General features: G+C 36.3%; 1 protein-coding gene across 8 annotated transcripts in view; it reads left to right on the top strand.

Moving 5' to 3' along the window:
• The window catches only part of USP34 (ubiquitin specific peptidase 34), a 138,097-nt gene that overhangs the window by 84,198 nt on the left and 40,976 nt on the right, over positions 1-12,923 (top strand). For all 8 annotated transcript variants that reach the window (XM_080408192.1, XM_080408188.1, XM_080408187.1 and 5 more), the window contains 7 exons: positions 648-688; positions 1,685-1,809; positions 2,865-3,017; positions 4,302-4,406; positions 5,508-5,563; positions 5,664-5,784; positions 9,279-9,462. In XM_080408192.1, coding sequence (XP_080264318.1) covers positions 648-688; positions 1,685-1,809; positions 2,865-3,017; positions 4,302-4,406; positions 5,508-5,563; positions 5,664-5,784; positions 9,279-9,462 — 785 coding nt within the window. The remainder of the gene's footprint in view (positions 1-647; positions 689-1,684; positions 1,810-2,864; positions 3,018-4,301; positions 4,407-5,507; positions 5,564-5,663; positions 5,785-9,278; positions 9,463-12,923) is intronic.

Genomic DNA, 12,923 nt, shown 5'->3' with positions numbered 1-12,923 from the left:
GACTAATGGTGGGGAGGTCAAGGGTTTTTGTTACATTTGGTGTTGTAGAATCACTGGATTCCAAGTAATGGATGGTGTGTTTTACCATATTTTAAAAAGTTTGGTAAGGACGTTCAGAGCATTTCCAGTGAAGTCTGCAAATGTGCCTGACTTTAACCTCTAGTGGAGTTGCAGGCATATTTTTAAAAATATACAGTAGGTTTTTTGTCTCATAACCTTTTATTCCAATTTATAAAAATCTAAGTAAATAAATACATTAAAAATTTGTTTATAAAGTTTGCAAATGTTTGTTTGAAGTGCGGTTCTTTATGAAGAACACTAGCTTTCTTCTGTATGGGCCAGTTCTTAGTTCTGTTTTACATCCTCTTTTTTATATGAAATAAAGAGGTTGTGGGTGTTTTTTTCTTGACTTTTTGTCTTGTAGTCAGTACAGCTTTAAGGTGGTGACTAGAAGATTTCCATAGTTTTATTATTGTTGCTAATTTTGAATCCTGCAAGAACTGAATCCTTTTAAGATTAAAATTTTAGCTTTCTTAGTGGGTATTTAAGAGTAACTGTGTTGTTATTTGTGTGTACTTGTATTTCTAAGTGATAATCTGTTATGTTCTGTGATAAAGTGCAAACGGCTTTATCTTCTTCCTGTTCAGGGTGTTGAAAGCTCAATCTGATCACAGATCAAGACATGAAGGTTAGTGCTGCAAAACAGCTTTATGTCGTGAACTAATAGTAGTGAAAACATACTGAACGTAACAACTTACATGTTTGATTTATTCCACCATTAGAACGCTGTAAAATTGTGTTCCTTGGTAGTGTGAGGGCTGTTATAACCTAGGTTGGAATACACAGAGAGGTCCCAGATGACTTGCCTGGCTCTCCTTCTCTGGAAATGGTTTTATATGAAATGAAATGTTGTACTGTAGCAGCCTTCATCTCCAGAAGAGCTGGTTTCGATTGGAAAACCAGCTGTAATTCTTACCTTCCAAAGAGCAGCATCTGTAACACCATAATAGAGTCAGCAACAAGGACCTTTATTCTGGTTTACAGAAATCATGCTGGGTCCAGCATTCCTTGGAGCTCCCCCGTCTATCCCTCCTGTGGAGGCTTCTTACAAAAAGTCTAAATGACCTGTGTCAGATTAAGGCTATATCAAAGTAATTGTCAAAAGTACAGCATAGGCATGCATAAATATAGGTATGTCCTCCTGGGCTTATACATTGTCTTCAGATTTGCCACTTTTTGTTGCCTTTTGGATATTAATGTCTATGAACTTGAATTCTCAGTTAACTCTACGTATCACCTACTGAAGTCTTACTTTTAGCTGTTAAGAAGAAAGGAACAGATACACTAGTTAGTCCAGGGAAATGTTCATGTTAAGACATGATGCAACCCATTAGCAAAGTACCAGCTCGCTGCTTAAGAAGTAGAGATGCAGGAAAGGATTGTGCCCCAGATTGGTAGTACTTAGAGTAATCTAATTTAAGTGTCATCACTAGTGCAACAGTCGGTATTTAGTAAGGGTATTGGTAAAATTCTGAGTTTAGGTTATATCTTATGTGCCAGTAAGGATTTAGTCTTGTATGTTAGTATAACTGACATAAATGTATATGTGCTAGAACTGCGTGACTCTTCAACCTAAAAAGCCTATTCTGTTAGTTACGGTGTGATTTATTTAATCGTTTTTCAGTCACTCATTATTCAATGTGGCTCTTGGTGAGTTGGGCTCACTGCTGTTCCTTGGTGAAATCCAGTCTGGCGGACAGTGATCATTTGCAAGACTGGCTAAAGAAACTTACCCTTCTTATTCCAGAGGTATGTTAAAGGAGAGGTTATTGCGTTACTAATTAGCGCATGTTATGGAACAAGATTAACTTTGGTTTCAAGCTGCCATTAAATTCAAAACATGTTATTTCCGCTAAAAGTAGGCAGGATCTGACTCAATTACTTGCAATCCTGTTTAAGGAATAATCAGTTGTAATTAAAATACCTTGTAAGAAGGCACATTTGTGGTTGATTGCAGGCCAGTTTATAAACTCTTGTCTTTGTTGTTGGCTTTTGTTTGAAGGTAGTTATTCATTGTAGTCTGTTGAAGTTTCTGGGTGATGCTGTCTAACATGGATTAGTCTAAATGTACTTCTCCCATTATGCTTTTCGTAATTTTTCAAAATGAGGTGAATGGGAGTTGATATAAAAGTTTTATTACTGAATCTTTGCTTAGCTTTAAGTAATTTTTCCTGATGTAAGAAAAACTTGAAAATTGCATAAATACATCCATAGCAGAAAAGTTTTGTATTTACTGGTTATTGCTTAAAGGTGCGATACGGACATGATGTGGTAATTATTTTCTGCTGCTTTATTACTCAAGCACACAAAAAGTTTATGGGCTGACTCCATCTAAAAAACTTGGAAAAGAAAGAGCGCAAACTTCCAAGGCTGGTTTAGAGATAGTCTGTGGATGTTTTTCTTAAGAATAAAAGAAAGAAGAAAATAATTCTTCTAGTGAAATTCAAGAAATTAACCGTATACTTAGGAACAAGTCAGTGTAAGTTCCAGCATAACACAGATTTCCCTAATTTGCCCAGATGTGATATTTTCTCTTTTAGTAACTGGCTAGTTTAGTAATTTTTACTAAAGGGGCGCAGAAAAAACAGCTTTTTTGTTAGCATGGTATCTTTTGCATTTTTCTGTAAGTAATTTAAATGTGTGTTATTTCTAATACATGTTTTTAGAAAAACATTTTCTACCTTGATAACATGGTAGATATTATGAGAGGAATTTACTATGTATGTATGAAAGAAAAGTCAACAAATGAAAAAAGTCTTCTAGATATTGTATGTAATAATTTAATTCCTTTATTTTTCATGAAGACTGCTGTTCGCCATGAGTCTTGCAATGGTTTATACAAATTATCTCTTTCTGGTCTGGATGGGGGAGACTCAATTAATCGATCCTTTCTGCTGCTGGCTGCATCAACATTATTAAAATTTCTCCCTGATGCTCAAGCTCTGAAACCGATCCGGGTAAGAATTTAAGAAATTACAAGACTTTATCAAAGTTCTATTTAAACTTACTTTTCTTAATTTAAAAGGTAAAATGATAGCATGTTATCTTTATGTCTGACATACAGTTTCTGTTACACTGAGATACTAAGATTTCTGGCTTACATGCTTCCAGAAACTTCACAAAAATAGTTAAAGTTGTGACACTACAGTAATTTAGAGCTTGCCTGTGCTTGGAGAAATGCAGAATAGCATTTAGGAAGTCCTCTTGTTCTGGAGTTTTAGTGTCCACATAACACACTGTTAGGGAATAATGGTTGTGTTTTCAATATATGCCTTGATTTCCTTTTAAAATGTAGTTAAGTTCATAAATAAATCAGTACGTTGTTTTATGTGTGCAGGGGTACCCTTTGTTGTGGCTGAATGTCATTGTGCCCCAGTCAATTGCTGCTGGTTTTCTATTGGAGTGTTATTGTCCTCACAGCTCTACTAAACAGAAGAGATTCTGTGGATGCTGTCAAAGCTGTGTCAGGAGAGGTTCTCACTGTTAATGTGTGCAGGTTAATAGAGCTGGTTTGAACTAACGTGGATGATTTTGCCTAAAGCAAATTGGGAATTGTAGACGTAGCAATGCATAGCGGGGGAGGCTGTGCTGAGTTCAGCTGATGTGGCTAGATCCGAAGGAGAGCACTTGTATGGACTTGTATGGCAGCAAAGTGTGAACCCAGATTTTGAGTCTGTCAGGCAATTATTCTTTTGACCCTGCGTGGCATTTGAATTCAGGTGAGAGTGGTTCATTCAGTTTAAGTCTGCTTTCGTTTCAAACTGCTGATATTTTTTAAAAAAGTTAAAACAATCTACAGAAGATTTAGCATTTACTCATTTTCAGAAGAGTTTAAAGTTAGTTGTATTAACCAAAGTTAATATATATATACACATACATATATATATACACACACAACCAAAGTTGTGTTCAGCCAAAGTTTCTCAAGTTTTGTCTAGTCTAATACTGAACATTTTGCAAATTGCAGTGGGTAGGATGGAGTCAATACTATTGTAATTTCTTTTTTAAGGGTCTGGCAGATCACCTTGACAATCTTTCAAGAACATTAATAAGTAGTGCAGAAGGAAAATAGAACATGAACTGTTACTGTTGTAAAATAGACTGTTCTTGTCTTGAATTATTTTAAATAGGGACTTGAAGAAAGTAATAGTCTTGTAACAGTTACTGTGTTTACTATGTTTTTGTAATACACTGTTGTTTTGTCTGATGTACTTCAGAACAAAAGCAATTTCTTTTCACAGATAGAGGATTACGAAGAAGAAACAGTGCTGCGACCAGGTTGTAAGGAATATTTTTGGCTGCTGTGCAAACTGATTGATAACATACATGTCAAAGATGCAAGTCAGGTAGGTTTTGCTTTGCATTCATATGCATATTTCCTTTTTTGAATTTGGGTATTCAGGCCATTTTTACTTTAGTATGAGACATTTTTACTTAAGAGATGGTGCACTGATGTGAACAGCTCTTGGATCTTTCCTAGATCCTAGCTTTCCCTACTCTCATGTGTATTCAGTAGCTCTTGGCTAAAGGAAGCTTCAGATACTGAACCTGTAGAGTCAAGAAGGGGAGTGGGTATCATACACAGAGTGTGAACATAGGTGATGGTAACAGACATTGGGAATACTGTAACTGTCTCGTGAGATTCACCTTTGATAATTTCAATGCAGTCTAAGGAGGAGGTAATCAAGTATTTGACTAAAGCTGAAAGAGGAAAATATTTCCGTTAAGAGGCACCTAGTGCAGGTTAGGAAACTTATTCACGACTTCCTCACAAAGGTACCTTTTGTACAAACTGCTTGTGCTGGCTGGTGGCCCTGCGTGCATAATCTGTCTAGTTCATTCTCAGTGTTGTGGCAGGAGTGTGGGAGGGAAAGGAAGATAAAGCCTGAATCCTGGTTTCTCCAGAATGGAAGAGTCTTGACCTCACCTGACTCTGGATGTTCCCAGGAGAGGCAAAAATGTTGCTTCCCCCTCCTATTCCTCTGCTCAGTTTCCTTCCATTTCTGTTTTATAATTGAATCTCTTAGCTAGGCTACAGTTCTGCCTACGTCTTCTGCATGTTGCTCAACCAAGAGATGCTAATGGGACTTGTCAATCTTCTGACGACAAAGTGTGCATTCTTGTGAGAAATAACAAACATTTCTCTTTAAAATAGTACTATTCTGCTTTTTTCAGTATGGAAGAGTGTATTTGTGGGATCTAGAAGTGAAAGAATAAGTTACTTCATTTTAATGGTGCAGCAAAGTTTCATCCCACTTATAAAAACGTATTAAAACATTGTTGCAAACATATATGAAAGATGAGTTTTAATTGTCTGTTTTTCTATGTGCTATAACAAAATTCCACCCAAAAGCATAACCATAGTTTCAGACCAGGCTTATAAGTGGTAATTCATGAAGTACATAATTATTTTCTATTTATATTCCATTTTCTTTAATTTTAATCAGACGACACTGCTTGATTTAGATGCACTAGCAAGACATCTTGCTGACTGCATTCGGAGGTAAGGTTTGCTGGCAGTAATTTTACTTGTAAGTTGCATTGTATTTGTTGCTAGTGGGACAGAATTTTAATACTACTTTTGTACATATGTGTATATATAGCAGAGAAATCCTTGACCATCAGGATGGTAATATAGAAGACGATGGACTCACAGGACTACTTCGTCTTGCCACAAGCGTTATTAAGCACAAACCACCCTTTAAATTTTCTCGCGAAGGCCAGGTAAGAAAAGGACACAGGACCACGAAGAGATCAAAATAGTGTCATCTCTTGTCACTACAATTTCTTCATTTCACCTTTTTTCCCCCATTTTGATTGCAGGGCTCAATATATCATATTTCTAGCCTTAGGCCTTACTTCCTAGAAATTTTATTTACTTTCATTTATTTTGTTCTTCATTTCATTTATTATTATTGTTATTTAAAAGTTTTTAATATTGATCAGCATTAATTGGTTTAAGTCATTAACAACAGCTGCTTTTTGATCATATCGTGGGACAGTGTGATTTAAAAAAAAGATTTAAAGTAGCTTTTAAGCTCCAGATCTGCGCGGGGGATGATACCTTTTACAAGAATATTACGTTCCACCTATGCTTGTAAGATGGGAGAGTGGCTAGGCAGAGGAAGTTGCTAAAAAATTTCTACTTTGTGTTTCAGGGCCACATTGTCTAAAAATATACAAAACTTCATTGTGTAAAAGCTGATTTCAGCTGATGTTTTTTTTCCTGTAGACTTTACTAAGCTTATGATTGGATCTTTAGTGAGGTTTCACCAGGAAAATAGTCCCCCTGTATCCAGTGATGTTGTATATATCCTGTCTGTTTAGTGTCTCTGTTATCATAAAGTGGCCCTGAAGATAATTAACACTGTCCACAAGTTTTAATAGAGTTCACATTGTGCACTACCCAACATAAAGTTACATTGCTGACAGCATTTTGAAAGACTACTGCTATGTAATTCTCCTGAAATAAGTGGTTTTTAAGTATGGAGAGCTTGCAGGTGAAATTAGAGCAAGAATTCAGTTTGCAGAGTACAGTATGGGGTATACAAAGGTGTGCAAATAACAGATTTGTGTAGCTTAGATATGAGAAGTGTAAGAAGAAGATGAAAGGGAAGCTTAAATAGAGAGGAGTGATACTATACAGAATCCTAAAGTACATTGCATGTATCACAGGGATGCCAGAAATTTGATTTGAAAAGTGGATGAATGTGAACAGAGCAGTATCCACAACAAACTTCTCAAAAATAATTCGGCTTTGCTAAGAGACAGGGACTTGGTACATTTTCTGAGACTAAGTCATGATCTAGTATTAATTTTTTTAATTCTATGGACAATTAAGAATGCTTATTAACTGCATATTATGAAGTGCAGTAGTGAAGAGTTTTGTGTTGTGTTCAATGCAATAGAACAGGATTGTGAAACCACGTGCTTCCCTCTGAGCAAAGGCTGATGAAAAAATATCCAGGAAAATACACTGGCAAATACTGAAGATAGTTTAGACTTTCCCAGAGGATTCTGAAGCTCTGCTGTGCCTTTTTTTCCCTACAGATTCCTTCTCTTACTAAGTAAACAAAACTGTTGTTCAGCAAATATTGTCAAACTTTTAAAGCTCACATCTTTTGACAGCAATGACTATTTGGTGTACCTTCTCTGATGTCTTTTATAGATAATCACTGCCTACCTTATTCTACACTAGGTAGACAAAAATACATTTTTTTAACTTATACTGGCTAGCACATCTTCATTAGAAAGGTGTATCTTAAGGCCATTTTGATTGTAGAGATACATACTTTTAACAAGTTTGAGGGTTTGCATTTAGCCTCTGAGTAAAGTCATCTATAGCATTCTTTGTCTTCCCTGGTCCAATGTATCAGAATTCAGTCAGCAGAAATACAAGGTTGAGAATGTTAATCAGGAAAAGATAAGTTCGGATCTCTCTGAAGTTGCTGCTTTTCTAGTCTGGGACACCTTAAGGTGGCTTGTGTGCTAAAACACCTGTTGGAAAAAAGCCTGCTGCACAGTGCTAGGCTGCAGCTGAAAGCACAGTCTAAAACTCCACTTAGTAGATGTACCTGGTCTGCTGATGAGCTGCCATCATCTATGCCTGCCAATTAGCTTAGGAATGAAAAGGAATCGGACTGCTACCCTGCAAGCACTCCTGATACAGGCTAACCACCAAGAAACTAGGTATCTACCTATTTTTAATTTTATGCATTTTCTTTCTTCAAAGTGTGGAGAAATCTGGAAGAATTTTAACTATACTAGCCAGGAGAAGACCCCTCTGTATAATTTGGCTATAAACATAAGACCCAGGTTGTAAGATTTTTATATTAGGACTATAGGAATCTCCTCGTACACTGCAATAACGCTTTTTATGGCAATTTTGCTCTGTACTCTGCAGAAGGCCATTTTCTGAAATATTTAGAATTTAGTTAGATTTTTACAGCAGAGCCTGCTTTGAAATATTAAAAGGCTTCTTAACTAAGCATACCTGAATGGGGAGGTTCAGGAAGGTAATTTTTTTAATTATAGTGTAGAAAATGTAGAATGAAGTATGGTAGCTGGATTGGTAGCCTGTGCTCTACAAATGGGGTAAGAATTCTGTCCCTAAAAAATAATTTGAGAAGGTATCACTGGGGGGAAAAAAGCAATCAAAATCCTGAAGAGGTAGAGGGTTTAGTGTCTGATTATGTAGACAACTGAAATGATACACTACTGATACGACTTAATGATTAAATACAGTTTGTTAAGATTGCAGGCACTTTACAGAAGCGATGATGTGTAGGCTATCATCAACCTTAGACATAAAGTGTGCACATGAATCGGTGGTTGTGTAAGGAAATTTGTTGAAATACTGCTTTATGAATTCTGTTCAATTTCTTCTGTCATGGTCTCTCATTATACCACTTAAATGACTAACAAGTAATGTTCACTTCATAGCTGAAAGGTGGAGGAAAGCCTTTTCACCATTCTGCACTTTGAAGATGTAGTTGTGGAAGAGTGTGACCATCTGTTCTTACAGACCTATACAGACCTTTTTTTTGTTATCCTTTTAATATTTTACTTCTGGTTTAAGTTTATTAAATCAAATTGGCTACATAGAAAGAAGGTACTGAAATTTAGAAAGATCCATCCATTTTTTTTTTAGTGTAGATATCTGGGATAGTAAAAATAAATATGTATTACATACTGTCATTTACCATCCAAAGGCAACCTGACTTAGTACAGCTATGCTTTGTGCCTCTTACAGTTCCGCAAATATTCCGAACATGAAACAATACAGAAACACGTTTACAGTATGCATAGTACATAACATAATGCATGTTTTAAGGTCATGATTCATAAAACGAGTAGAGTGATTAAGGTTATGTGCTGTCTTTCATCTTTCACTAGGAGAAACTAGTCTTAAAGTTACTAAAAATACATGTGTTTGTCAAATTATCAATCATGAATCGAGCATAATTTGTTGTTATTTTTTCAGTGGACATGTTTCTTTTTAGGCTGTAATATGGTTACAGTGCACTTTATGTAGTATAAAGTAATTCAACAAATTTGTTGAAATTTGTAATTCAGAACTTGTATGCAAATCAGCAAGTTTTGTAAATGACAGAGGTCTAGAAAGTCTATAGAAGTTTCTAGAAGATTGTTAATACATGACTGTTTTCTTTTAAGAATGTGTTCAAACTGCTATATATGCCGATTGAACTGTTTTACAGGAGTTCCTGAGAGACATCTTCAATCTTCTGTTCTTGCTGCCAAGTTTGAAAGATAGACAGCAGCCAAAATGCAAGTCACATTCTTCAAGGGCTGCTGCTTATGACTTGTTGGTGGAAATGGTAAAGGGGTCCGTGGAGAACTACAGGCTGCTCCACAACTGGGTCATGGCACAGCATATGCAGTGTAAGAACCTTTATTGGTGTATATAGCTTTTGAGTAGTTTGTGGAAAACTGGTAGATTTTAGTTTTCTGTTCATTTTGCTTTAGTTTTGAATTCTTGGATTTATAAAAGTTCAGTAGAGAGCGTAAGAATGTACGTGTAATATGGACTGCCGTTCTCGAGACTGCACGTTTATGATGGGGACAGCTAGCCACCATTGTGAACAGTACTGCGATCACGGAGTTTCCATTTCCTCCTGAAATACACCAGAAGTGTCTGCATTTCTTGACTTTCTACAAATAACAGTCTGTTAAGAATGTGTAGGTAGAAACTGGGAAATGCAGAGGTGACAGAGAGCATTTTTAGACTTAAACTGAGTAGTCATACTTTCCAAAAGTAGTAATGAAGTAACATGTTGTTGCCGCTATCACTGCTCTTAAAATTCCACTTTGTAGCTCTACTACATATCCACCATCACTTATGGTAGCATCACAGAGCAGATGTGGGCATCTTTTGCTCACCTAGCAGATGAGTGGATTTAATCCCATGTACAATTTTCAGATCGTCTGTTCTTAAATATGGGTTATTTAAATTATGTGGTCCTGTTAAATGACACTGACACATAGATAACATTGTTAGAGTGGATCTTATGTGTTTCATCAGCTTGTGCTGCATTTTAATTTCCGTTCTCCCTTTCTAACATGAAGAAACATGGTATGTTTATACGTAAACCAAAGTATATAAACCACACCAGGGTACTGTAGATGCGTTGGCTGTTAACAGCATTGTCATGTTTGCAGTGTCTCTGATATCTTTGTAGCTGACTTCAGTCTGTACCCAGATGTCTGCATACAGCGCTAATACAATTTTGTTACGCCTCTTGGCTTTCGTGCTCCCCGTGTTTTGGAAACACAGTTGCTGTGCATAATATGTAAATTACCAAAATTTGAAGTTAGTTAATATTTTAATCTTTCATTTGCAAATTCTCATTATGCATTTTTAGCTTGATAGATTTCCTTTCGCATGCCCGGTTTAAATTCCTGTAACCTGAGGATCTGTAATTTATTATAATCTATGGAATTGATTTAGTGCCTTACAATTCAGGAAGCAAAAGAGAAATCTGGTCGTAATAACGTTTTGTGTTCTGTACTCATATGCCTGGGGCCTTCTGAAAAGCCTCCAAAGTCTCCTCTGTTCATGGAAGATATTATGAAGAGGAATATATTTTATGAAAATATCGGATATTTCTGTTTGCTGCAAGTACGTCATCTGCTGCTGAGGTTGTCTTGTATCTCTCTAGGTGCAATCATTCATTTTTTACAGTTAGCATTTTCCTGGCTCCAAATCCCAATAATTCGTAGGTGCTGAAGTTTTCTGTGACATTTACCACAGTTGTTACTTTCTTCCAAATACTCTTGTCTAGATTGTTTGTTCTTTCCTGAGTTCTCCAGAGCCATCTGGTCTGTGCTCCTGCTCCATATTCAGTGTATCTCAGTTTCGTGAATGTTAATTTTATTACAAGTGGCAGAGTGCCATTGTCTCTTTCTGATGTGCAGCTGACACAGGACTTCCAATACCTTGTTTGGATCAAGTCTTGTTATTCCATTGGTGTGACCCAGAGATTCTTAAAACTGGGCTTTTCCACTTTGCTTATCTCTGTAATCTTATTAGTCTTTAAAAATCTTAGTCTTAGGCCTGTCTCTCCTTCTTCTCAGAAACATTAAGCAAAATATTATAAACTTCTATCCTGTCTTTGGTTTTGATGTTTTAGTTTTGTGGTTCATTGGAGAAATTTTCGGTCGCGCGGCTTGTGCGGTTGTTGTCCCCTGGTCTCACCAATTGCCATCTCTGCTATTCAACCATTTTTTCTCACACTCCTAACTGAATGAAGCCAGCATGCTCTTAAAAGACAGTTTTAATTTAATGAAGTAAAATAAAATTTTCAGAAAGAAAACCTTATTAAAGAATATCTAGTATATTTTTTCCTTGAGGTAAAAAAAAAGGATGTTGCTAAGACTTTATTCTGGCAGTCATATTAAAATGTACAACTGTATACTGTTCTTCAGACTTATACTAGTATGAACAATGTAAAGTAGTTGTAGTAAAGTTTTAATTGCAGCAGCATTTTCTTTGACGTTCCCACTAATGTAACTCCCGTCATTAATGGATGGAAGAAGAGAATGATTTGCCTGCTTTTTTTCTACTTCACAGATACAGTGTCTTTACCTGAAGGCAGAGGGGATGCCTTCATGCCTGTTGTGGAAGTGGTACTGTTGGAAATGAACTGCTAAGTAGCTGATGTCAGCTGACTTTTTTCCTTGCTTTTCTCAACAGGGAGAGCTAACAATTAATGCAGCTCTGATATTACTGAAGGAGGGGATTTAGATACCCTCTGTTGTTCATAACATTTCTTGCAGAGTTTTGGAGTTTTGCTTTCTTTAAAGACCAAGGCTAAGAACATCCAGTTCAAAACAGTGAAACGGGACCAGCTGCTTTGCTTTCTGGGAAGTTTAAGATAGTGCCTGATGTTGTGTCTGGAGCAGAAGCATGATCACAAAGTGGAATATAGAGAAATACGTGGTCATTTGAAGAGGAAGAAATTCGGTTTTATTTTGCTTAAAATTGAATGTGAATATTGCAAGTTCAGTTACAAGTTTCTGTATCTCTTCCTGAGAAAAGGCTGATTTCTATAACGAGATGTTGAGAAATAAAGAAGATAGACATAAATGAGGCTCAAATTTACCTTTCTAGTTAAGATCAATGTGAAGGAGAAAAGTTTTTATTATGAAAATGAAGACAGTCACTTAAAAATCCCAGGGTGGAGAAAACAGAATCTTCCTGAGAAATTCCTTGTCAAATTTCTGAAAACCCTTTGTCAGATTGAAGTAGGACAAAGATACTCCCAACTGTTCTCATAAAGAAGTCATCTGATTTCTTTCTAATTATAACTTGATAAGTAAGCAGAGTGATAGATGCTGAGCCCTTACCTCAGAAAGGGTGAATTAAGATGTTGCAATTTAAGGATTTCAGTTAAGGGAGGGAATTTTGTGGTGTTCGGCAGTGCTAATTACTGTCTTTAGGAGATTAAATGTGGAGGAGAGCTTAGTTTCAACTGGTCGATCAGCCCAATGTAACCAGGTAACATGAGGTCACGCTACTGATTTGTTGAAACAAGAGAATTTAAACGCTTTCCTTCCCTACTTGAAGCTGCAGGGCGAATAGTTGCTTTGATGCCAATGCCAAAATGGAGATTACAACAATTATTTGTTGTGCAACAGAACGTCTTCTGGGTCTGGTCTCTGAAGATGTGAGGATCTGTTTGGAGGATGCCAAATAGTTTCCTGAATTTATAGCTGGTAATATGAATTGGGAAGAATTCTTAGTGAGCCTTTAATCTTTAACAAAATAATTAAGGATTTAAAATTTAGATCTTGAACCCACATAACTTAGGTGGATTGTAAAATAAATGCAGGCTACTTTTTTG

The sequence above is a fragment of the Falco punctatus genome (genome assembly GCF_963210335.1).
Source record: "Falco punctatus genome assembly, chromosome: 12".
NCBI classification, from domain to species: domain Eukaryota; kingdom Metazoa; phylum Chordata; class Aves; order Falconiformes; family Falconidae; genus Falco; species Falco punctatus.
This window is presented reverse-complemented; position numbering and strand designations above follow the sequence as displayed.